The following is a 27,738-nucleotide window of genomic DNA, read 5'->3' as shown; positions in this document are numbered from 1 at the left end:
GGCGTCATCAGCGAACAGTCTGGTTTTCGAAGGAACATAATGAAGGGATGTCATTAACGTAGAGGAGAAACAGCAGGGGTCCCAAGACAGTGCCCTGGGGGACTCCAGATAGAACTTCAGCTGTTGTAGAACTTTTACCCTTCAGGACGACTTGCTGGGTACGTGTTGTAAGGAAAGTTGAGATCCACTTGTGCACATTACCGGTGAGTCCATACTAGTGCCTCAGTTTGGTGAGAAGCCTCTGATGTGGGACGCGATTGAACGCTTTCGAGAAATGAAGTAATATTGCGTCAACCTGCTTGCCTTTCTCGATTGATTTAGCTATGTCATCAACGGTAGTGAGGAGTTGAGTGTCACACCCTCTGCTTTTCTAAACCCATGTTGGCAGTCTGTCAGAATCTGGTACCGCTCAATGTGGAACATTATATGACGATGGATGACATGCTCAAGACATGACACCACAGATGTTAGTGATATGGGGCGGTAGTTACTGGGGTCACTTTTACTGCCTTTTTTGAAGACAGGAGACACATTGGCTGTAGTCCAGTCATCTGGGAGGTCACCAGATTTTAAAGATTGGTTAAACAGCGCTGCTAGTAGTGGTGCCAACTCCACGCTGCATTCTTTAAGGATTTTGTTAGGAATGTTATCTGGTCCCGAAGCCTTGGAGGGGTTCAAATCATGAAGAAGTTTCTCGATACCCTCAGCCACGATCTCAAGTGATTCAATGTCTGGAACAGACTGCTGTAGATTAGGGAGGCTGGATGTGTTGTCCTTGGTGAAAACTGATTCGAAGAAGGAGTTGAGGATGTTTGCCTTCCCAACTATGTCCGTGAAACAGTGTCAGTGCCATTCTTCAGTGGATGGACGCCTACATATTTTCGGTTCGTTTTGATTTGACATATTTCCAGAACTTGTTGGGGTTGTGTTGGAGATCTTCCTCAAGCATACTGGAGATATATTGCTGTTGAGCTCTGTTGAGGTTTCTTTTATACATTTTCCTTGTGCTTCTGAACAATTTGAAGTCCTCAGCAGAGTTAATTTTCTTCTGTTTATTATCATAAACGTTGAAGCTTTCTGCTTTGACGACGGAGCGCAGGAGAAAACCAAGGCAATTTAAATCTCGTAGAAGAGTATACTTGGATGGAATGAACTTTTCAGTAAGTGCGTTGAGGGTGTCCCTCAGAACAATCCAATTTTCATTAACTGTCCTTAGATTCAATTCATGGAGGAAATTTTCACCACAGTTCTTCAATGATCATTACGGAGGTCTTCAAACTTCCCTTTTTTTTTGTACAGGAAGAATTTGCGACGAACTGGTTTGGTAGTTACACATCCAGCGTTAATCAGAATTGTCACCATGCTGTGATCTCCACAACCAAGAAGCACCCTGGTGGATTCAACGATGGTGGGGTTGTTTGTCATAAACAAGTCAAGAATACTTTCCATCCGGGTGGGCTCAAGAACAAATTGGTCTAAGTTGAAGGAGTTACAAATGACAACTAACTTCCTGCACTGAGCTGAAACCTGGGCGCCAACCTTAACCAACCTTTCGTCCCAATCGATGTCTTTCAAGTTGAAATCTCCTCCCAACCAAATTTCACCTTTTCCTTTGGTTAATTGATGGAGCTTTGAGAGAGATGTATCAAGTCTATCAATTGGTTCATGAGAGGAGTCTGGGTTGTAGAAAGCCCCCACGTACACCTTCGTCTTAGGTCCACATTCAACGCGAACCCAGATACATTCGGCGTCAAAATGTAATTCATCCACTAGATGACAGGAGAGGTTTTTGACAGCTATCAAGACACCTCCGTAGCCATCATTACGATCTTTTCTAAAGACAGCGTACTCTGGTGGGAAAAGCTCAGAGGGCGCTGTTTGAGCTGTTTGAGCTGCTGCCACACCTATTTTCTGCTCTGAATTGCCTCCCATTTTTTACGGTTTGTACATTGTATTATAGTTTTAAATTTGTACTAAGCATTTATTGAGAAGTAGTGATTTCAGAGGACCGGATGACATGTTCACATTGCTTGGACATTTCCAGGAATTTTGACGAAGATCGTAGCTACTTTTCTGACTTGGAACTTCATACTCCTATACGTAAGCAGCCTATTACATGTGTAGAGTCAATGGGACAGTGATGCCCCTTGTGTTTGTGCGTTCAATGTATTTGAGCAGATTCCCATTTGTGTGAGCAGCCTTCCCAGAACGTGGAGAGTCGCCATTGTCATCCAAGTGCTTTAGACTTTTGTATACTAATTATGCCACCACTAATCCAATACACCAGTTCAGAACTATTTTCTCTGAGGCATGCTTCTAGTGCTAAATGTATTGAACCATGTCTTTTTCCAAACTCTGAAGGAATTGGAAATTCTACATCTTCGAAGTCGAAGAGGCGGCCATCACATATACGCTTATCGAGACATACACACGCACATTGCAGAGGAAAGACAAATACCGGTGCGAATAACCAAACCAAAACCAAGAAAGGTGAATAGAAGACCTCGACAATAACAATCTATCAAAGTGGCATTGGAGAAAACTACAGTCACTTTACCGTCAGTTTATATGACGAATACACAATCACTGGTCAACAAATTCGACGAATTCATAACTATTGTCAGAGATAATGATTTCGACCTCGTCTCAGTGAGCGAGACGTGGTTCACTGAAGACGTTCCTGAATACGTGTTCAAGATCCCTGGCTACTCCATGTTTACAAAGAGCCGAACCAACAGGCGCGGAGGGGGTGTGGCCCTCTACATAAAAAAAACACAACATAAACCCTACACCCTTGGCTCGCCTCAATGTCCCTACAGAGCATGAAATTGTATGGGCGCAATTACGCCCTCATCGACTGCCACGAACACTGTCTTCCATTATTGTAGCGTCGGTGTATTCTCCTCTTAACAACCCAACAGCGAATCCCTTATTCAGCATATGACTCACGCAGTGGACGATATCCTTGCGAGTCATCCTGATGCAGGACTCATCATACTTGGAGATGTTAACCACTTGAATATGACCCCGCTCATCAGTAATCATAGACTGAAACAAATTCTTGATAAAGCTACGCGAAAAGATGCTATCCTTGACAAAATTGTCACCGACCTTCACAAACTATACTCACCTGTGCAACTGTCATCTCCACTCGGCCGTAGTGACCACAGAGGTGTGATATGGGAGCCGAAAAACTACAAAGTGCAACATCGAAACCAGACTCGCCGCAAAACAATCCAACCAATGCGTCAGTCAGACATCAGACGCTTCGGAGATTGGATAGTGCATCATGATTGGTCTGCCGTGACCAAAGCAGTTGGTGTTGAAGCCAAATGTTGGAACTTTTACAAGGATCTCCTTCCTGCTGTACAGTCCTTCTTTCCCACCAGAGAGATCAACATGCATTGTAAGGATAAACCATGGATGTCCCCAATGGTAAAGGAACTGATCCATTCCAGACAAACTGCATTTCATCAGAGTATCACTGAATGGTCTCGTCTGAGAAATCTTGTCCAGAGAGAGATCAACAAATCAAAGGAGGATTACTATAGAAACCGTATTCAAAGACTGAAAACGCAAAATCCAAGTGCATGGTTCAACTTTCTGAAGACCGCAACCACAAATTCGTCACCAAAAACTGAAATCAATGTTCCTGGTGTGGAAGCGACGGATAAACGCAACATTGCCAACGTAATTAAGAAACAATTCATTGATATGTCGTCAGATGTACATCCTCTTGACAACAAGGAGCAGTGGCGTAGCCACCGGGGGGGGGGGGGGGGGGGCCGTGGGGGCGACCCCCCCCATGAAACCTTGTCGCCCCCCAGTCGCCCCCCCCCCCCCCCACTGAGATTTTGAGTTTCTAAAAAATTCTTGAGTTTCTAAAAATTATCATTGATCTAAATCTAAATAGTCGCGAATGATCCACATGATGACCACTGACCGGCGACTGCGGACCAGTAAGCTGACAACCGGCGTGACATAGCCGGGGGGGGGGGGGGGCGTGTGGGGGGGGGGCGATGTCTCCCCCAGTCGCCCCCCCCCCCCCCCACTGAGATTTTGAGTTTCTAAAAAAGCTATCATTGATCTACATGACGCCATGGGCGTCAATCCTGGGGGAACAGGGGAACTGCCCCCCCCCCCCCCCCCCCCCCCCTTTTGAAGGGTGGGGGCAAATATCAAATAAATCTGGGCCCCCCCCCCCAGATTTTTTAACTCGTGTCTCATTTACAGGGCCCTATTATGTACTACAATGTATCTATTGCTTAGAAAATATTGGTTAAAGTGGTCAGAAATTGCCTCAGATAGAACCACAGAGCATTTAGAATCCAACATTTTTCGGGGCCCTTAAGCGGACCCCGAACCCACGCCTATAGCACAGAATTCTGGTAGCTGATTCAATAACTCCAACCTCCAAAACAATGTTCAAAAAATTTTCTTATGCCTTTAGCTGAGAAAACCTCGAAAATTATGTTTAAATTATTATCTTTTGTGCTAAGATAATTATTGGTTAAAGTGGTAAGAAATTGCCTCAGATCACACCACAGAGCATCGAGAATCCAATTTTTCGGGGCCCTTAAGCGGGCCCCGAACCCCACGCCTATAGCTCAGAATACTGATAGCTGATTCAATGACTGACCTCGAAAACGATGTTCAAATAATTATCTTTTGCTAAGAAAATATTAGTTAAAGGGAACATGAAATAAAATTTTGATTGCATTTTTTTTGCTTAAATCAATAAAGGATGATGTTCTTAACAATATTTTGTGTATGGCGGTGTTTATTTTCTAAGATAAATGGGGGAAAATAATTTGTGAACATGTTTGGTCAAACTACTCCGCCCCACAAAGGGAAGCTTCATTAACATAAAACTTCGCGAGGGGTATGACGCAAGCGGAGGCAGAGACTTGCCGCGCTGCGGGTGCACCGGCATTGCGGCGTGCATCATAATACATGTACACTGTACATATACATTGCGGCACTGAAAGTTTTTCTGGTGTTTCGTTCGGAATCGAGGAGAAATAACACCCGATTTTCGGCCATGCCGACAAGGTGTGTGGCTGCTGGGTGTAGCAAAACTACCAAGGATGGAGTAAGCCTTCATTTGTTTCCAGTAAATCCGAAATATCGGAGCATTTGGAGAGCCAAAGTGAAGGTAAATACCAGAGCAAAGTGGTCCGGGCCCAGTGAGTTCGCTGCCCTCTGCGCTGCACTTTGAGCCGTAGCCTTGACCAAGGCGTTGGGCTTATCGATTCGCCGATAAAAAAAATTCGCCGATAAGAAAATCCCTACCCAACTTGGCAAGGCATATTTGCGTGCACATATCGATGCCCGTACGCTGCTAGTGAGAAAGTAACTTGTACCATACAGCGAGGCTATGCTTGCACGTACACACGTACATGTACACACACGTACTCGTACACATATACAACAGCCATGCACACACAGTACATGTACATGCATGAGCTAGTCCGCGTAACCCAACAGATAGGTTCGACAGGCCACGCGGCGCGTATATCCCCCACACGCACGTACGTACACCCACACGCAGAACACAGTAGGCCTACATTTACTGCCTTATTACACCATGCGTACAGTCCGTACTCACGTGTGTGTGCTTGCTGGTTGTGTTAGCCGTTCGTACGGACAAGGGTCGTACACGCACGTAGCTGCGTTGATTGTGGGTGCAGGGCCCGATTATCTCCCTTCGACAAAAAACCGAGAGACCGCATTGAACAAGGCTATTTGAGCCGTCGTGCTTTGATGCTGGTCTGTACAGCAACTTGGGCATGCCCCTAAAAAAACATCGAGTCAGTGTCTGAATCATTAGAACTCTGATTCGAATCGGACGAATCTGTACCATTTTCATTGGATTCGCTAAGGAAAGAAGAGGACGGTCTTCGGAACTTTTACGGTCATGACGGTCGTCGTTGTGTTCATTCGACAACGGTGGCACCGTGGCACGTCCACGTGTACTGTACATATCCCATGTAGACACATTCGTACGTGTGCATATAATGCCACGTACGGGTACGCGGCGGCTGCACATACACACAGCACAGTAGCTTCGCTAATCCGTCTCGTACCCAGACGACATTTACGGGCCCTGGATTTCTCTGCCTTTGTTTATGTCATGAACAGCGCCCTCATTTGGAGTTGCCGCGAAAATCAAAAAGGGGGGGTTCAATTTTGGACGGCAAATTACCACACTAAACGTACACCAGAACCAGTTCTGCTTTTAATTCACATTTAATACACATAAATGAATGTATATATAAAATAAAATACGTTATGAAAATTTTGGACTGCATGTTTCCTTTAAAGCATGGAGGAAAGTGGTAAGAAATTGCTTCAGATCACACCACAGAACATCTAGAATCCATTTTTTTCGGGGCCCTTAAGCGGGCCCCCAACCCCCACGCCGTAAGGGCTTCGGGCTTCGCGCTTGCATCAGTTCTGATCAAGGTATCCCCCCACTTTTGAGAAGCGATTGACGCCCCTACATGACGCCCCCATGAAATGTTCCAGCGCCCCCCCCCCCCTGAAAACTTCCTGGCTACGCCACTGACAAGGAGTTACCAGCATATCAACCTATAGATCCTAAAACTATTCCGCAGGTCCAGCCTTGGATCGTGTATGCCGAACTCAAGAAAATCAAAGTTGGAAAGAGTTGTGGTCCAGACGGAATCTCCGCAAAGTTGATTCGTGAGTTTGCACTGGAACTAGCGTCCCCACTTTGTGACATCATCAATACCTCACTAACAGAAGGGAAGGTACCATCTCAATGGAAGAAGTCGATCGTTGTGCCAGTCCATAAACAATACCCGCCCTCACTCGACAAACTTCGTCCGATATCTTTGACGGATCATTTCGCAAAGCTAGCAGAACTTTTTGTCTATGGCGAACTTCTCGCAGATATCCGTGAAGGCATTGGTGATCAACAGTTCGGAAACAGACAAGGTATCTCTCCACATCTCACTACCTTGTTAATTTACTACACTTCCTGCATAGCAACGCTGACGTGCTTCGGACTGTCTCCACTGTGGTGGTCACAGATTTTAGCAAAGCGTTTGATCTTGTGAACCACAACATCGCCATAACCAAACTCCTCACAAGGGGTGCACGCCCAGCACTCATTCCATGGATCGAGAGTTTCCTTCATGGGAGAGAGCAGATTACCCGATACAATGGTGAATTCTCGGCACCACTCACACCGTATGGAGGCGTCCCTCAAGGGACGTGCCTTGGACCACTCATCTTCCTCGCGATGATAAACGACGCGCTCACATCGCCAGCTTCAGTCGGCGAGATGAGTATGTGGATGACCTGACTTTTGCAGAAAGCCGGAAGGTGAACGACGAGAGTGTGATACCCGCAGCTCTGACTGAATTTCAGGAGTGGTGTTCGGACACTGGTTTGCGCGTCAGGCTCATCTAAGTGCAAAGTGATACGAGTGTCATTCTCACGAGTTGCTCCACCACCCCTCCAATTAGAGCTGAATGATACTATCCTGGAGGAAGTGAACTGTTTAAAGCTACTGGGCGTTATGATCCAGAGCGATCTCCGATGGGATAGCACATATTCAGGATATAACCAAGAGAGCCTCACGCAAATTCTATTTAATTCGCGCACTGAAACGCTTTTTCCGCTTGCCAGTGTAAGACTTATTGACCATATCCGCTCCGTTCACAAGTACCCCCCTCACTGGCAAAGGAAGTACAGTTGGGGTGTGCGCGGCCACTGTGTGTACATAGAACAAATCCCCTGGTGTACGCGCGTCACACACAAGGAACGGTGCGCGTCAACCAGCGAAATGTACCTGCCGGTTCGTTAGTGTGACGTCACCTCCAGCACTCTCTGCACGATTGGAACCGGAAGTTAACGCAGTTCGAGCGTTTGCAGCCAATGGGCGCTAGTAATCAGTGGTGCGTGCGCGTGTATGACGTTTTTACTAACGAGCCGGATGGGGCGTCGTTGCTAGGTAAAAGGGCGCCCTCTTTTGGTAGCGCACGGAGCTCATACACGTGTTACATCCGTCCTAGCCCTTGCTGGAGTACTGCGTACCAGTCTGGCACTCCTCAATAACCGCACAACAAAGCAACGACGTAGAGATGATCCAGAAGAGAGCTCTTCGCATTATCCTCTCCGATCACTATGAGAAGTATGATAACGCTCTCCGGGTGACTGGCCTGATATCCTTGAGTGAGCGAAGGGAACAATTTTGTATCAAGTTTGCGAAATCCTTGTATAAGAATTTCAGACCTTGGTTCCCCGAATCACAGAGCTCAATGCGTCAGCTTCGGCACAGTGAGCGACTGAGAGACTTTAAGTGCAGAACGGAGAGACTGCGGAGCAGTACCCTGCCTTACCTAGTCAGACTCATTAATCAACACCTAATGAAATGTAATAAAAAATGGTAACGTCTGGATGTAAAACAAAATGCATTCTTTTTATCACTATGTGTGATTGAAAGGCGTGTAGATGTACAAAACACGGTTCTTTTTATCTAGTCTGGGTAGAATTTTAACATTTTTTAATGCACATGTATGTATAAGAGTCTTTTTAGAATACTTTAATGTCGAACGTATGTATAAATGGTGTTTTTTTTTAAATGATTTCTGTTAATTGTAAATTGTAAACCATCGCAATTCAGTCTTCGGACTGCGAGAATGGTAAGAACAATAAAAAAAACTTCAATTCAATCAAGGATCTTTTCATTTAACCAAGTTTCTGTGCCAATAAGAATGTCCGGCTTGTGTTCATGTAGTATAGCCAAACATTCAGAAGCCTTATTTTTCAGACTTTGAAAATTGATGTTAATGACACTGAGTAAGGTTCTTCGCTCTAGTGGGTTTCTTAGACTTTGTTTTTGCTGTGTCACGCAGGGAAGGATTTCTCTTCCTGGTTTTACCAAGCGGTTTGGGGGATGATGCAGCAAGGGGTTGTACATCACTCAAAGACTGGTCTGAGTCAAGTGGAGTAAAGGGATTTTCAGTTTCAAAATCAGTCACAATACTAAAAAGCGAACCAGAAAAATTGGGGTGACCACACCCATCACAAACCCATGAGGTACTACAATTAGCCAACAGGTTGTAAGTTTTACTACTCATGTTGATGCAAGCGGCATGATTCCATTTTTCACACTCTTCACATTGGATACCTTTCACTGGATAATCCTACTTCCTCTCCACAAACACAACACGGTGCAGGGGGGTCTTCAAACGAAGAGTTTAATGGAGGGCCTGGGTTTAGGTTGACATCATTTCCAAGTCCAATCAACAAAACATGGGTCCAGGATAGGCCATGAGAATTTTTCAGAGTTTTGATAAATTGTCTACGAGGCAGTAACGCAGATGCAAAATAACTGGTGCTTCTTGTGCCAATATCGTGATCACAATCTGTCAGCCTTATGTCTACGGATGTACTTGCAGTTTTGCAGATCCCATCACTAATACGTGCAAAAGTAAGCAGGAATCCAATCACAAAATAAGTAATGGTGAACTCCATAGAGTTTTAATCCAAGTCAAAAGCTGCAGAAGAGGCAGTAGGAAGTCCAAGTACAAACTTCGATGTCGATCTAAAGATTGCACAGTGGTTTTTAAAAATGGCCAACTTCAAGATTCAATTACACAGTTGACTAAAAATGACGAAATTTGACGAAAATTCACACAAACGACGAACAATAAACCAATACGCAGATCCTTGGAAACATCAAAAGCGATAAAATGGGTTAAAAGACCAGGATGGCCAGAGGAAATGTGAAAAATCAAAGATTAAAAAGCTAAAAATCTCCCGCGAAATAAAAGTCGTCTAGCTCCGACACAGCGCCCTCTATCTAACCTTCACCGACGTCTAAACACTGTTTACTCAGTGTGTCACCTCCCGAGTGAAAGTTGGAAAAAATCACTTGGGTGAAATCAAATTAGGTTTTGCCCTTCACTAGAGGGTGGGAGGTCGTGGGTTCGAGTCCTGTTTGCAGGGCGGAAGTACGAGCGAAGCTCTGCCGATCTAGTCATTTTATTCTTTATCTCTATGATATACAAGCTGATTTACCCGATCATAGATCGGGTAGGGCGTAGTGTTGGGGATGAACATTTGGGGAGTTAAATGTAAATGGGGATCATAGTTAAGGAGACATGCAGTTATAGAAAAGCAATTTCTGTGGTGTGATGCGAGGCAATTTCTGACCACTAAAACCAATTTCAGCAAAAGATCATCTTGTAAAGTTTTGAGTTTGGAGTAATTGAATCAGCTACATGTATTCTGAGCAATAGAATCATTGTTGTAGGCTACAATTTTATTCGGGGAAGAAAAAGTGGGGGGGGGGACCAAACAATATCCCCCGTTTAAAATGGGGGGGGTCCCCCTGTCCCCCGTCGATTTACGCACATGATAATTATGTACCATGGCAACTGTCTGTAAATGTTCCCGTTGGTCTGTTAAATTGGCATTTTGTGAGGCAGTCGCATTTGGAAAACGCAGTGAAAAGGTTACCGTAGTACACAGGCGAAGGCTGATTGTACAGTTTTGACAATAAATCATAATGCAATAAAACGTAAAGGTGTCATTTGAAATGAAAATGTTGAGTGTTACCATAAAATTACAAACGATTAGTGGAGGAAGGTCATAATTAAGTTTCAGTATTGGACTCTTCAACAAACGTAAACTTGAACTTCTTACAATTTGCGAGACCGTCTTCGAGGAAAAAGTTGATTTAGCTTTTATTGAAGTTGGTTCAACCATCTTTATAAGAGCAAGTTTTACTCGGCCTCCGAGAAATGTTGGCTCCTAAAAGGATCCGAGACCGCGGTCTCCCGCGACACCAAAATGGCTCCACGTCCGTGGAAAAATGTGGGTGTCTTCCGCCGGGTCGGACACTTTCGTCGATTTCTTTGTGAATGCATCGATCCTTCGTTGACCCCAAACAGGCCCCCGAAATTATAACACGACACTGAATTATACGTGTCGGGCAGCGAACTCACAACGCTCAGCCTTGGTGGTGGAAGCATGGAGCTGTAAACACATTATGGAAGCAACAGCACTCTATCACGCGACGTCACATGCTTGCGCTTCAAATAGCGAGCACCGTAGACCCAACCTCGTTTCCAGGGTGTGGAGCAGGCTGCAGTACGCGTTGCCATCGACAGTTTTGCATAGCCCGGAAATACTACGCAGTGTAGACTTTCGATTGGTCAGACCGCGCAAGGCATACTTAATGTGTAGTCCTTCTGAGTTTTCGTTGCACTCGGCGCAGGGGCGGCAAGCGAAGCCTATGAAAGAATAGGGGCACTCGGTGGCCACGCACCATGGAGAAAAAATATTTTACCAAGGTCACCCCATATCACAATTTGGTGAACGCTTTGGCAGTACGGCTGAGTAGAACACGTAAACGAAACCCCTACGTTGACCTCGCTGACCTCGCACAGTCTAGACTCGCAGAAAAGCCAGCACAGGGGCGGCCAGGCAGTCAACGTGAAAGCGCACACGACGGAAAATTCCTGTGCAAAATGCTGTCACGAAAAATAGACGAAAAGGATCGCCGGTCCGTACGGGAAAATCAGGACGACCCGAAGTGTCCGACCCGGCGGAAGACACCCTCCGTATTTTTCCACGGACGTGGAGCGATTTTGGCGCCGCGGGAGCCCGCGGTCTCGGATCCTTTCATGAGCAAACATCGTCTCGGAGGCCGAGTTAAACTCTCTCTTATATATATAGATATGCTATGACGATATTTCGCTCGTACCCCCCGCCCTGCAAACAGGACGCTGGGATACTCTGATGAATTTACGCTCTGATTGGTTGGATTTTGCGTGAGCAGTGACCTGCGCGTCATCACGGTCATGACTCTGCAAGGTTTAAAACGGCCGTTAAGACTGATTCATTACTCTTTATCAGTTTACAGATGTTTTTTTTTCTTGTTGAAAAGCGTAATAATGTAGGAAGTTTGTAAAACTTATCTGTGTTGTAAATTTACAATTCCCATCACTCGCTCAGGCTCCGTTTTGAATCACGAACGGTCGGATTGCATTATGCGACGCTCAAAATGTTGTCCGCATGGTCCGCAATGAAACAGAAATCACATCCGGTATGGAATGCGCGCAATTCTATGAGAATTTTCGGATAGCATTTGCGCACATTGTCTAACTGCGGTCTTGAACAGCTGCAGCCAGATGCTTTATACATAGGTCATAGGCCACTTCCTTCACAAGATTCTGTGAAGCTCAGCAGAGTATCCCCAGCGTCCTGTTTGTTATTTGCAGCAGGCCTGGACGCGTGGGGCCGGGCCGGGGTTACGAGCGAATGACGATATCACAAACAATCGCTGATAGAGGGCGCTATCACACACAGACTGCATGCTATCCTTCATCCCTTCAATCAACCCGCACCGGAAAGCATCTGCCTGCATTTTGTACTTAATTAGCTGTAAAAAAGCAGAGTTTTTCATTTTTCCCCCTTATGGTAAAAACCTTCACTTTCCACATATTTTCGACTGCTGGTGAAAGTTCGTGCATCAAAGGATACGATCTGAGAGAAGGTACGTCATTTTAAAGGCGTAAGCGTTGCAAAATTTGCATTAGGGATGTTGTGCCCCATTCTTGAAAATCACGCAATCTTAAGAATGTGCGCGCATTCTTAAGAATGAGCGCCCATTCTTAAGAACGAGCACGCGTTCTTAAGAATGAGTGCTCATTCTTAAGATTGGGTGGGAATATCACATGCACAATTTATGAATTTTGCCCAATCTTAACAAACATTACACAACATAATTATGTTAAATGAAATGTAGCTGGAGTTACCCAGCCCTGAGTTTTATCATTGGGTTGTCTATAAGGGCTGGAGCGAATTTTTCTCGTAACTTGTAGTATTTGCAAAAAAATTTGGAAAATGTTCAATTTTGTCCCCGTTACACACTAATTGCAACTGCAACTCACCCCAAACTTGCCTGGAATAACCATTACACAGGTCCTTGAAGTAAAAAACGATCCACGATGAAGATTCAGCCTACAATTGCAGTGAAAACAGGAGGAATAACCGCTAACCTGACAACCTTTCAGGCATGGCCAGGACTGCTATTGGTTTGTGCACAAAAAAAATTGTGTACAATGAATGGCGGTCGATTAACAGGCACAGAGAGCGATCGCTGTCAACTACTCGTTTTTGCCGGCTGCGCTGGCGTTGGCGCGTGACGTCACGCGGAAGCGTAACACCCGATGACTGTTTCATGCACTAGTATAAGGTTTACCACTCGCATCACAGCTTTGGTACTGGAACCGCAACCAATAGTGCATGAAACAGTCATCGGGTGTTACGCTTCCGCGTGACGTCACGCGCCAACGCCAGCGCAGCCGGCAAAACGAGTAGTTGACAGCGATCGCTCTCTGTGCCTGTTAATCGACTGCCATTCATTGTACACAATTTTTTTTGTGCACAAACCAATAGCAGTCCTGGCCATGCCTGAAAGGTTGTCAGGTTAGCGGTTATTCCTCCTGTTTTCACTGCAATTGTAGGCTGAATCTTCATCGTGGATCGTTTTTTACTTCAAGGACCTGTGTAATGGTTATTCCAGGCAAGTTTGGGGTGAGTTGCAGTTGCAATTAGTGTGTAACGGGGACAAAATTGAACATTTTCCAAATTTTTTGCAAATACTACAAGTTACGAGAAAAATTCGCTCCAGCCCTTATAGACAACCCAATGATAAAACTCAGGGCTGGGTAACTCCAGCTAAATGAAATGTATAGCGGTTAAAAGCATGAAAAGGGAAACAATTTATATAAAGAGGAAAGAAAATGTTCTATGCTTCGGTACTCGTATAACTACGATTATTTGAATCAAATTAAACCTGTTATTATTGCTTTTTTTCTGCCCACTATGGGAAGTTTTGTAATAACGGAGGACTGGGAACTAGTCTGAGAAGTGCTTTGTTTAGGCTAGACAAGTTACAAGTCCCTGTATGTATCATATGCATGCCACGAAAAAAAACGATGTCCAGAAGCTGCCAAAATTTAGCTTGAGTAACTCCAGCTGACATGCTCATATTCATTCACATGCTAGGCTAGCCCGACTGCGTCTGGCCGTACAGTACTATCGCAAGCTCTGTAGTACGGCCAGACGCCCGATGCTTCCACAGAGACTGAATTTTACTTACATACCCAGCCAGATGTTTGTCAGAAAATTATTTTCTTATTTTTCGGGGCATTTTCAAAGGGTTCACTTTGCACTTGAAAATAAAATCGGAAAATCACGCCAAAATATTTTTTTCTTTTAACTTTGTAGCGGGTAAATAAACTCGCGATTTATGAACAGGAGTGTTTATAACTTGATGTTAAAACTGTTGCTCTAGCTAGGCGCTACAGGCGAAAAATCAAAGTGCGCCACGTTAGGGGCCGCGCCACGTTAGGGTACATCCACAATACACGAGGAAAGTCAGGTAGGCTTCGAAGTGCGCCACGTTAGGGAACATGACTATATTTCGGGTACTGGGGAATTTGGCAGATTTTTGAAGCACATTTAGCAGAATTGAGTCATGACCTTACGGTCACCTAGGCCTAGGCCTGCAGCCGTTTTTCCTTGTTCCGGATTTTTCCTAGTTCTGGATAGCTTCAAATAAAAACCTACCTCTTTTAGATAAGTCTCCAATAATTTTTTTTTGGACGATGTGCATTTTGAAAAGGAACATGTAAGGGCACAGCTCTTCCATCGAATGTTTGTTGAATCAAAATTAGTTGTAAAGTCTCTAATTTTTGAAAATTTGCCAACTGACTGTATGACTGTATGCTTTTGCCTAGTTCCTGAAAGCGCGTGCACTTACGACCCAACTACACGTACGCGCGTTAATCGATTTTGTGTGACGTATCGTATTCTGTGCTGGGTCAAAGATTTTCGGTCCGTGCGTGAGTTCGAGCCATTGCACTGCAGACAAAAGTTTCAAAATCATTTACATTTTTTTCTCTTTTTGAAATTTGGACTATTTTGCGCACAGGCGTATAAATACCAATTTTTATTTTTGAACAATGTCTTACTCTTGGGGTAGAAATTTGGATTTTCGTACACGGTTCACGGTTGGTGCCGTGCGATTCATCACACCTTGTGCGTTCACTGTACATCACTAACATCTTGCGGTGATCGCCATCTTTATTTTCGTGTACTAGTTTGGTAGGTCAATTCATTTAAAAGTGGAATTTGTTCCCTTAAGAGGAACCGGGCCCATTTATGGAACTAGAGTAATTCCAGCTAGCTGACATGCTCATCAGATGTGAATTCCTGATAAGCATGTCAGCTGGAGTTACTCAAGGTGGCTTAATGGTAACCCTAGTCTATGGCCCACACTGGAGTAGACTCTGCATTAGACCCGTGAACATGGCTATACATAACCACGCTCTAGAGTTTCGTAGAAACACTGGGCGCACGAGATTGTACAGGTACCCAGACCCGGACGGCTCCTACCATTTCGCGTGTGCATGACTCGGAGTACCAGCCTACCATGCGTGACCTCAGAAAATCAAAAGTTTAGTCTCTCATACATTTGTTGTCGTGTCCAGGTATTTTTTTTTTCCCTCAAATTTCTTGGAAATGCAAGAACCTACACTCGCGTGAATTCACAGGAAGCTTCATAAGTATGGCGAAATAAAAAAAAAAACATGTTTAGCGTCCTGCCTTTTTGAAACTCCTTTTTTTCCACTCCAAAATGGCCGCCCTATTGGGCTATTTTTTAAGGTGGCCGCCACTTCTTTTTTAAATGGCCGCCATTGGACTCAGGAAATGACATTACAGCTTTACATGGGCTAGATGCAACAGATAAAGGGGCCAAAATGATATCACTGCTGAAAATTTATCATTTTTTTGCGGTTTAAATATAAAAAAAGGGGGAGGCGGCCTCCAAAAAAGAAGCGGGGGGGGGTGTTAGATATGTTTTAATTTTTATTTCGCCTAAGTACTTAAAAATACTGGTGAAATGACATGCGTGTGATAAATTTGAGTGTTTTACGTGAGGACTTTACAACACCACACTCACTCTGCATATGCTGGGCAGTGTTGTAGTCGAGTACTTTTTTCCGAGTACCGAGTACTGCCGAGTACTTAGGTTGCCGAATACGAGTACGAGTACTTGTACTTCCGAGTACAAGAACAGGTCTCCGATTACGAGTACTTGTACTTCCGAGTACAAGTACTTGTACTTCCGAGTACGAGTGCGAGTACTCGCATTTCCGAATATGGCCATACGGCAAATGGTTCATTGTGTGTAATTGGCCCAGGCCCAGTCAGACCGATATACAGACCCACTCACGGCTAGCTGTTAAATGTGTTTGTCTGGACATGCACAGAAGAAAATCAGGAAATCTTGATTTCTCAACAAGCCAATCAACCATTTCAAACTGAAAGTATCGATAAAATAAGGCCATGGTACATGTAAGTGAATGTTCATCGCATAATGCGATGAGCATTGGAGCTCGAGTTACTGAATCTAGAGTTCCCCGTGCTTCCTTCTTGTGAAATTTGTCTCTTATTAAAAATTGATTTGTCCACCCATGGTCAACCGTAGCAGTTCATGACAGGCAGCTACAACGTCGACCCCAGGGTGTCAAACAGTATGCGCCCATCACTACCTGCTCTCTCACCCTGGTATTGGATCATTTGCATGTGCAAGATTTTTGAACACGTATGCAAATGAGGAATAGTCTGGTGCCTGGATATGCGTTACAATAGCGTTTGTTTCTGTATGCGGTGTCTGGGGTAAAAACAGAGTAATTTCGTTGCAGTGCGAGCGCGGCGTGAGTTACAAAAACTGTTACGATTTTATCGAGACAACATGCAGTATCATATTTCATAAGAATATGAGCAAATTGGAAAGGAAATTAGTATTTTCGAGAAGTCGTGGACAAATGATAGCAAAAACACGTACTGCACGTTGTGAATAATAGCACCAAGTACACGATAAAAATCCATTACTAGCCAATTGCGGTATCGAATCAGGATACAGGAAGAAAGTTTCCTATCCAGGGCTTACTATTGGAAACGTGGTTGGAAATAAAGTGAGCACTGGGGACGAGGTCGAGGCAGCTATAGTATAGTACTAGCCAAGTATAAGTAGTCTGGTTCTCCGACCAAAATATTTCCCTTTCTTTAACGTACACACGTGAAGGGCACCACTCTTGGTATATAAAAAAAGCCAGCCAATCACAGTGCCGCACGCCTCGATTGAGCATACATCATCAAGACGCCCGCACTGTGATTGGCTGGCTGTTCTGATCCCACACGCAATTTTTTTTTCCGATATGATACCGCCATAACCAGATGCGGTGCCTTTCATGCGTGTACATTAAAGAAAGGGAAATATTTTGGTCGAAGATCCAGTTTAAACATTAGGCTGTTGATTAGTTTAAGTGTACTGTAAGACAATGGGGTCAGGGAACCAGACGAACTGTGATTGGCCTGTCTGATGCAAACCCTGTCAATCGCAAGCGATCTTCATGAATGTGTAACTTCTCCATGTTGCTCAGTACAGAACACAGATTTTTGTCATCATTGGGACCGAATCCACCTGTACTTGTTTGGTGCATTATACGTGAGTATGTTAGGAAGTACAGTACGGAGTTTAGGGGCAAACTATGCAGCGGATATCTGGATTTTTGAACTTAGTTCTGCACGACGTGTGCATCCAAAATGTGCTCTAAAAACACATTTTTCCAAAAAAAAAAATGGTGCAGCTTTGTGCTCTTCATTTGCTGGAATTTGCAGTCTCCCCCAATGTAAAAGCTCAAAAGAAACCACCCGTTCTGGATTTAACACTTAGCTTTGTTTTAAAAAGTTTGAGCAATATGCTCCAGAGTATGGGCGGCCATTAGGGCAAAAGAGACAATCACAAAATTAAAGTTAAGCAAAAATAAAATAAAATAAAATGCAAAAAAAAATAATCAATAACATTCAATTAACAATGAAAATGTAGGACAACAAAATAAAGAAACCCAATACAAAATTGAAAAGTAAACAATAAAAAATACAATATAACAAATAAAACATTCGTGTTAAACATGTTAAATGTACAATAAAACAAAATAAAATAAACCCAAAATTACTGTAAGCCCTGCGACTAATGCAAACCCCAAAATTACTGCAAGTCCCGCGACGAATATAAACCCAACTAGAGCTATGTCTGTTCCATGAACAGAACATAGGGCTTTTCCGTATTTCTTTTTTTGTATGTGTCCATATGCAAGAACATACCGTAGTTACAGGACCAACTTCTCCACATATTGGACTTGAAAATATACACATTTTAACATGATCCACGTCACACTTGTCAATGCACATGTTTTCATTGTGGTCTAGATTTGCACCACGTTTGACGTCAATCCCATGAAAGAAAATGTAAAATTTTGTAAGCGGAATCAACTGATCACGTCAGGGTGGCATCATTTCAAATGTTGCATACTTGTGACATTATCTAACTATCCACAAAGTTTCATGACGAAGGGAACTTCTATTATATGCGTTTGGGAAAATCGCGTTTTTGATGACGTCATCGTGACGTCACACATTTAAAAAAAAATTGTGCATATACCTATTACCTGACAAACCAACTACAAAAGGATTTTTGAATTTTGCATGTTGCGTTCGTGAGATATGGCTTAAAGCTCCAAAATTTCAAAAGAATTATATTAAATTATTTATAAATTATATTATATATTAAACCTATTTTTATTCTACAAGCCACTTTGGTCAACTTTAAACTCAGAATAGTTATTAACCATCATCTGAAGATGTATGCCAAAACTTTTCGTCATGCTGACGTCATCACGCAATTTATTATAGAATTTTGAATATATAATTTTTCCCATAGACTTTGTACACAGAAATTTAAAAAAAAATGTTGATTTTCAGAGGGCATTTTCGACTCTTTGCCAGTAATTCATTTACACCACTCTTTGTCCAAGCAAAGACCCTAATTCAAACAACATTGTGTAATGATGATGTCATGATGATGTCATCCGGTGTTTATTTATAGGCAATTAAATTGTGACACTTCTAATATTTAAAAATGCATAAGAAATCAACCGTACGCATCCGCAGCATTCTGTTGCCGGCAAGTGGTAGAGTAGGTTGATGTCTTTATTTCATTCAGTGTGCGTGCAATCACGTGACCCTTGTTTCCGGTCGAAAAAGGCCAAAACCGGAAGTGGCTTATTATTTAAAAGTGGTAATAGATATGAACTTGCTTTCAACGGTGTTAGTCTCTTGGCTGATAGTATTCTTCAAATCATCTACCGATGAGGTCATGCAATCTTCGAGCGCCCCCTAGCAAAAGGTTGAAAATTTGCAAAAATGTATTTTGAATAGATGTCTGTGGCGAAGTTTGTCGGAATCGCCTAAATATTGGTGTATATGATGACCTTGACCCACTTAAGACAGTGTGAAGTTTTAGGCATATGATGTCATCAGACCGGAAGTTCCGTTGAAAAGACCTTTCCTTTTTCAAAAATTGCTAATAAATCAATCCGTACAGATATAATCTTGAATTGCCCATTAAATGATAGCGTAAACATTTGCCTCAACAGTGCCAAGTTCCCAGCTTGTCAAATTGTTCACACAGTTGACGCGGTGTTGGCAAAAAATACCAAGCATAAACCGCAAGTGTGTGCGTGTATACATTGACCAGATTCGGCATCGCCTGCTTCCCATACACCACACACGCACATGGTCGTGAGGGCGCGGACCGACCAAGCGCCACATTGTCAACTCATGAATATAAATTTCCCTTGTTGAACAACTCACCAATAAGATAGAGGTGCTGCAAGACGTTTTCATTCTTTCATTGGCAGTTTTTAGTACCGCAAATAGTGGCAGTACGTATATGTTCATACAATAACAAGCACTTCGCGTTCTTCATAGGGCCGGCCCTATGCTCGCTACACTCACGTGGTTCCAGAAAGTGAAAAAGCCCTGTGTTCTGTTTCGACAGACATACAGTTCTACTTCTAGTTTCTTTTTCCACTTTTCCCATAGGTCTTGTACACGTTTTTATTCTACAAGCCACTTTGGGAATTATTTTAAATCTGATCAACTTTAAACTCAGCATAGTCATTAACCATCATCTGAAGATGTGTGCCGAAACTTTTCGTCATCGTGACGTCATCGGGGGTCACTTGACATCTATTTATAGATTCAATTTTCACAGCCTTATAACTATAGAACTATTTGACTGATTGATCTCAAATTTGGTAGGTATACAGGCAGGGAAGTGTTATACATGTAGATGAAAATTGATTTGTCAAGGTCACGTGACCTTCACTTCCGGTTTTACGGGAAGTGGTAATTTTAGACTCCTATATCATATCTCATGAATTATTAATCTGATTGGGTTGAAACTTCACATTAATACAAATCTATATTGACAGATAATTATATTGCATTATTATTACTGTGCACTTAATTATTATTATCATGTTATGACGTCATGAATATTTAATGAGGCAATCTTTACAGTCTTATAACTATAGAAGTATTTAACTGATTGACCTCAAACCTGGCAGGTGTACAGACTGGGAAGTGTTATAAATGAAAATTAGTATGTCAAGGTCATGTGAACCCTACTTCTGGTGTTACCGGAAGTGTTTATTTTATACCCTAGTTAGCCTTTCTAATGAATTAGAAATTTGACGGGACATTTCTTTTTGAAAAATCATTAAATCATTTTGTTTACGGTCCAAAAGACAATCAATATTGGGAACAGCTCTGTGGTTGTTCACAACCACAATTTGTAGTTTATTCTTTACCATCGTTAGTAAAAGAGTGAATATAGAAAATAATTAAACATATGGTGACTGATGAAGTTCGGAAAAAGCACCCCAAAAAAATATCCTCTGTTTTCACCCGTCACAAAAACAACAGGTGGGACAGCATATTATGTAGAAATCACATCATTTAAGTGAATTAAAAACCAAAAAACCACAAATGTACGCAAAACAAACCTTGGGTCGCCTACACCGGAGATACATGTAGTCTATGTAATAGACCACGGCAAATATTATGCGCGAACAGATTTGCTGATTAATTAGGCAAGACCCCGCCTCGTGATTTCCTAGATTTTGACCAATCAGCAGGCGCTTTCTATATCGGGTCTTCGGTCATTCACCCGTTGCGCGTCATAGACATGGATTTCAAAAAAAAATGTCACGGCGCGCGGCGCTCGGTATCATGTTACGCGAATGCGCTCCCGGCTGTTGTTGTATTACAAAACGCTGCATTCGAATTGACCAATCATTTTGGGGTTTACATTCATCTTGAGGCTGACAGTAATTTTGGGTTAAGTTTATTTTGCGTTTTATTAAGGGAATAAATGTGTGTTTTCGGAGGTATTATAACACTCTGTTTAATAATTACCCGAGGTGAAGCCGAGGGTAATTATCACCCATCCAGGCTCACACTGGTTTTAAACAGAGTGTTTAATACCGACGGAACACATATTTATTCCCATTCATAAATACCTTTTTGGTCAAAAAACCAAATCTTTTGCGGTCCAAAAATCAAAACAAGTCAAAAACTAGGCCTTGTTAACCATTTTGTTCAACAATTTTAATTCATGTTTACGAAACCCCCCTCTGACTATAAAAAGGAATGCCCCTCCACAATTGCGTGTGCGTCGCGCATTCCACCTCCATGGTCGCGCGTACGGGATGTCACGCAAAACGCAGCTTGGCTTGTGTAGTGTGAATATCGGACTATGAAATAATGATTCACTGGTAGTACATTGCGCATGCATACGTGGGGAATTTGAATGTTCAACCAATGAAGTGTTAAAAGGCACCGGATTTTATGGGAGTCCAAATTTCATGTGACACTGGAAAAGTGTTTAAGACCAGCTAGCCATGTCTTTATCATCCGTTTAAGACCGGACACGTGATGGGCTCTCGACCAATAGGAATGCCTAAACTGTCTTAGGTATTTATGAATGTACATTTAACACGAATATTTTTGCTTAACTTTAATTTTGTGATTGTCTTTTTTGCCCTAATGGCCGCCCATACCAGAGAAAGCTGTGGAAAATTGGGACTTCAGATTTCTTTTTTATTTCAAAGTGTCATCTTAATGGTCTTTAACTTTCACATGGGATAATCGATATATCAAATATTCTCGATATTGGATTTCCGATATATCGAAATGGAAAATTCTGATGTCGACGGTGCTTACGCCTAAACAAAGTTTTGGGGAATCTTACCATGCAGTCCTGTATTCTGTATCCGTGTGCATTTGTTTATGGTTTAAATCGAGGACACACAGCTGCAACATCATCAGTGAATCCAGGACAAGAACCGAATCGAGGACAACCTCGATTAGAAAACATGTACAAAATCAATGAGAGCTGGTGCAAAAAAAAGTTCAGGGTTTAAACAAAGGAAAAGGGAAGAGGAACAAAAGAAAATCCTTGATTTACACCATAAACAAACGTGTGTCTGTCTGTGTGTTCCATTTCGGTTAGGTTTTTTTGAGTGGTCGGGCACAACCCGACCACTCTTTGGATTTGTTGCGACTAATCTTTCTTTCTTTCTTTTTTTTTTTTTTTTTCCGTACAGCATGTTTCCGCGTGTTTTCTCCTAAACGGTATATGATATGAACTTGTAACTATTAGCATATATTGACCCTCATTCCGAGTAGTGCATATTACACTGACGTCATGATGACGTCATCAAGTGTCAAATTACAAGTGATTTTCGTTGAAAAAATGACGATCTTCTTTCATCTATAACTCTTCAACAAAATGATCAATTATGCTCCAACCTTGTAATGAGATAGACCATGAATTGATCAACATTTTTTGTTGTGTACGTAAACTCGCTTGACCTTTACTTCCGGGTCTACCGGAAGGTCAAATTTAGGTGAATTCAAAATGAAGACATTAGCCTGAAATCGAAACTAAGCACAATTTCTTCCGAACAGTTTACCATTTTTGATCATAAAACCTAGTGTGAACTTTTACCATGTTACGAAGATGTTATAAGTGTTGTAACGTCATCATGACGTCATCAGGTATCGAATTACAAGCGATTTGATTGCATGATTTGACAAAATAATTTTACCTATATCTCTTGAACTAAATAGAGTATCGTGTTTGTTTTTTCGTGAGGTTGTAGACGGTACCTAGAGCAACATTTCTTATTCCCGGGCACAAAACTGCTTCTGGTGTTACCGGAAGTGCAATAAAAACTAAATCTTACTCTAAAACGGAAGCATTTTACTACAGACAAATATATTATGGAAGTGTTAAGTGAGGAATGCCAATCACAAAAACATACTTTTGACGTCATCCCACTAAAAGGCGCCCTCTAGCGGCACATCGAAAACCGTTTAATCTTTTAAAGTGTTTGTTTTTTCGTGAGGTTGTAGACGGTACCTAGAGCAACATTTCTTATTCCCGGGCACAAAACTGCTTCTGGTGTTACCGGAAGTGCAATAAAAACTAAATCTTACTCTAAAACGGAAGCATTTTACTACAGACAAATATATTATGGAAGTGTTAAGTGAGGAATGCCAATCACAAAAACATACTTTTGACGTCATCCCACTAAAAGGCGCCCTCTAGCGGCACATCGAAAACCGTTTAATCTTTTAAAATGTTACAGCCCTTAATCAAATTTTTATGATAACTGCCCCTATACAGTCGACTCCCATTATAACGAGCTCGGTCATAACGATAACCCGGATGTAACGAGCACATTCTCCCAGTCCCGATCAATTTGTGTACATTACTATGGGGAAATATTTGGTTATTACGTGCACGGACATAACAAGACTTCGGCTATTACGACGATTTTGGCTGGCCCAATGCGAGGAAAAGCATTGTTCTCAACCCATTTACAACGACATCTTTTCAAAACTACAGGCATTGCAGCTTGTCAACGACAGAGCTTTTGTCCCGAAACGGGTATCATGCTCCCGTCTTCCAATTCAAGCAACACACTTAAGCTTCACCCATCAATGTACCTTTGTAAAGACTTCAACCCAACGTTATTTCATCTCGCCGATCTTTATAAATAAATTCAATGGGACTGTGATAATCGGCGCAGTGGACCGCTGGTCTAGTCGCTAATCCCCCGCTGCGGTTTCCCTTAGCGTGACCAGGTTTGAAGTTTGCTTACGACTGCGGTACCACGTTTCTATATTATTACAAACTAACAATGGGGGCGCTCAGGAGTTAAGTGTTAAAATTGTAAGGAATAGCCTTTAGTACTACCGCCCGAACATCGGGTGCGTAATTGCTCCCTATTGATGGCTTGTGGCTATAAAAAAAAAATACGAAGTAAAGAACACAGCATCACAAAACAAACGGCTCTTTTCAGAGCCACCACAACTTCCAAACAGAGATAATTCAGTCTGTCTTCAAAAAATAAAGTTTAAAACATACCGTGTTTCCCACCCCCAAAAAAGAATCCGAAGAATAAAAAAATAAAAATCTTAAACAAATTAAGAACCCCTCCGGCCCCGCCGAAAAAACAATCCCAATGAAAACAGGTTTCCAAGATCTTCAAACGCCCCACCACATATACATTGTACAAAGTTTAATCCAAAATTATTACTTTTGTTTATTTATTATTATTATCTTAAAAGAATCCCTCCCGACAAATAATAATCACCAATTGCTGCGAAATTACACATTTAGACACTTCAACCCGGAAGTAATATTAGCGCCCTCTCTTGCCCGATTCCAGCAAATGCAAAACGAAAGCAAAATGTCACTTGGCACGAATGTGCGCTATAGTTAACCGAAATAATTACAATTTCAAAGAATCCCTTCAGAAACAATAATACCCAACTGTTCCAAAAAGTCAACAACCAAAAAGCATATAAGGATCAGGAGTCATTAAAACCCGGAAGTAATGCATGTATTGGCGCCCTCTCTTGCCCGATTCCAGCAAATGCAAAATGAAAGCAAAATGTCACTCGGCACGATTTGTGCGAGTGACCTACTTGCCTGATTCTTCTCAGCGATGATGCCTTTTCCTCCGGATTCAGGTCCTCAATTATTGAACAATGTTCCCTCAAAGGTATTTTATTTATTTCATTTATTCATCACCATCAGTTAAATATTTAATATACATTTTTAACATACGTACATACCAACAAATGACCATCTTTTCATGTCTACGGACGTGCGTTACACGATTAAAACACGCACGCACATGTACCGTACCTTGTGCACAACGAATGGGGAAAACTGCGCTCCGGTTTTAGCGAGGTTCCGGCTATAACGACAGTATTGTGAAAGTCCATCGGACCTCGTTATAACGGGAGCCGACTGTATATCCCCTTATGCAACCACAAATGAATTTGCAAGGTTTCATAATCATGACATCATCAGACCGGAAGTTACTGTAGGGAGAATTCAACAATGATCATTTTATTTTGAATTTAAATCCATCATTTGATCCCTGTCTCATGACTTTGTTTCCCCCCCCCCCCAAAAAAAATGACATCTGTTACACTTAATATTGACCTTTTGCTTCCAAAACTGTGACGTCATCAAACTGGAAGTTATCTGTTAGTATTACATGCACTAAATTGCCATATTTCCATGCGTTATTTTACTAAATAATAAACAAGTGTCCTCCCTTCCCTTTTTTGACTGATGACGCCATCAAACCGGAAATAACTTGTACGTGTACCCAACTGTTTACTGAAATGTATCATACCTTAAAAGATGCAATCTTTTTGTACAAAATAATTGGTACTGGAAATGTTGAAGTTCTTGGTCCTTTTTTTCTGACATAAACATATTCATAACTTAATTGGACAATCTCTAATAAAATGGTTGTCTACCCGACCACTCTGCGTTTGTAAAACAAACGCGAACCTCTAGTTTTGTTTTGTTACTGTAATATGAAAAAGCAGACTTCAATCTCAACCAAACTTGGTGACAATTATATTTGGGTAGGGGAACTTCAGATGACTTGAGACATTAGAGGTTAAAGGTTGTCTAGGGGTCAAATGAGGTCATTGTTGATTTTGGTTATGTTAACTGTTTAGTGCTGTAATATGAAAAGTCTGACTTCAATTGCCACCAAACTTGGTGACACTTTTGATCAGCTAAACCCTACCGTGCGACAACATAGAAACAGTTTTGTGCATTGTTGTGACTGATGCACAGGTCGATGCATGGTGGTTCGTGTGCAGTGCCTATTACATGTAGTTGCAGTTCGGTATTCCCAGGCATTGACGATAGTGAACTTATGACCCCTCTTTTAATAAGTTTTTGCCAAGTTAGAGTGAAGGTTGTTTTGTATCATTCCAAAATGACTGCAGCAACCAGAAGTTCAGACGTCTCTTAATTCGGGTATTAAAGCGTAATAATTCAAAAAGTATTATTTTTTGGTAATTTTGAACAATATCATTCGGGCAGTGGCCATTAGCCGCCGATGGCAAACAGATGCAAAATGTCATTTTGCTGGAAATGTTCTGTGATTGGCTGTTATCATTGACGTTTGTTGTTCCTGGTAATTTACATTCACACGATATTTTAGTTGGCGAAGGTAAACTGATCCGATGCTAGAAACAGTAACTGGGCGCTAGAACTCTTTTTTTTCCTCTTCAAATTTTGGTTTGTATTGGTCGTACTGTTGTAATGAATTCATATCTTTTGTGAACAGTATAAATTATCTTTACATGGACCTGTTAAATAGTCTTTACTCTTGATGAATGTAAAAAAATCTTGATGTATAGTAAAACACAGGTGCGTGGGTAGGTATACACCACGTTATGGGGAAGTTTTTTATTGTTAGGCAAATTAGGACTGAGTTATGGGGACTTTCTGCTGTCCCCATAGCATTTTCGGTCCCCACAAATACCTCGTGGCAACGAGTGTAAGTCCCCACAATTACGGAACAAGAATTTGTGTATGTGGGTGGGTGGGTGTGAGCTTGTCTTACATACGCAGTGTGGACTTCCGAACAAAAGACGTCCACATAATGTAGGTAGCACCGACGTTGTGTGGACTTGCCCACGTCCACACAGTGTTTCCCCATTTCTGGAAAACAGGTTTAGAGGCATTTTTGGGTTAGGTTTATCTGTAGCAGAATGAAGAGAAACACTAAAGGGAATCATAGAAAAAAAATTGGGTTGAAAGAGTTTTCACAGTTTGAGAAAAATTAGTTTTTTCACTGGTTTTTCTTAACTACACGAAAGCAATGGAAAGTCCACACTAGTCATGTGAAACAAGTATGGGTGGGTGTGTGTGTCCGGATAAATCTTCTTGTCAGCGCGATAACTTGAGAAATACTTTACATATGAACTTCAAATTTGGTTTGTGGATTGTCCTTGGAAATCCTAAGAAGCCTTTTGCATTTGGGGCTGAAAGGTCGAGGGTCAAGGTCACAGTGGCTAAAACAAAAGAAATTTTGTCAGCGCGATAACTTGAGAAATACTTTACATATGAACTTCAAATTTGGTTTGTGGATTGTCCTTGGCAATCCCAAGAAGCCTATTGCATTGGGGGTCGAAAGGTCAAGGGTCAAGGTCACAATGGCTAAAACAATAGAAATCTTGTATTTATTCTAAGATAATAAGGATTAATTCATATAAAACTTACAGAAAACACTAATGCTGTCAATGAACGTTCCATGTGACTGAGGTACATGTAAGTTGATGTTAAAAGAGTGGTGTTATGTCATGGGAACAGTCACAGTTGCGGGGCATTTGTGTTTGTAAACACACCTGACTTGTTTTCATGCCCCGCGGCGAAGCCGAAGGGGC

General features: G+C 42.2%; 1 protein-coding gene across 1 annotated transcript in view; it reads left to right on the top strand.

Moving 5' to 3' along the window:
* The first annotated feature begins 12,270 nt into the window (after positions 1-12,270).
* Positions 12,271-27,738, top strand: part of LOC119741597 (28S ribosomal protein S33, mitochondrial-like) — a 28,287-nt gene continuing 12,819 nt past the window's right edge. Inside the window, exon 1 of the mRNA XM_038217415.1 lies at positions 12,271-12,535. Within this exon, the coding sequence (XP_038073343.1) occupies positions 12,457-12,535 (79 nt within the window). The 5' untranslated portion in view covers positions 12,271-12,456. The remainder of the gene's footprint in view (positions 12,536-27,738) is intronic.

This window comes from Patiria miniata, unplaced genomic scaffold (assembly GCF_015706575.1).
Source record: "Patiria miniata isolate m_02_andy unplaced genomic scaffold, ASM1570657v1 HiC_scaffold_11, whole genome shotgun sequence".
NCBI lineage: Eukaryota > Metazoa > Echinodermata > Asteroidea > Valvatida > Asterinidae > Patiria > Patiria miniata.
The sequence above is the reverse complement of the archived record's forward strand: the minus strand, read 5'-3'. Positions and strand labels throughout refer to the sequence as shown.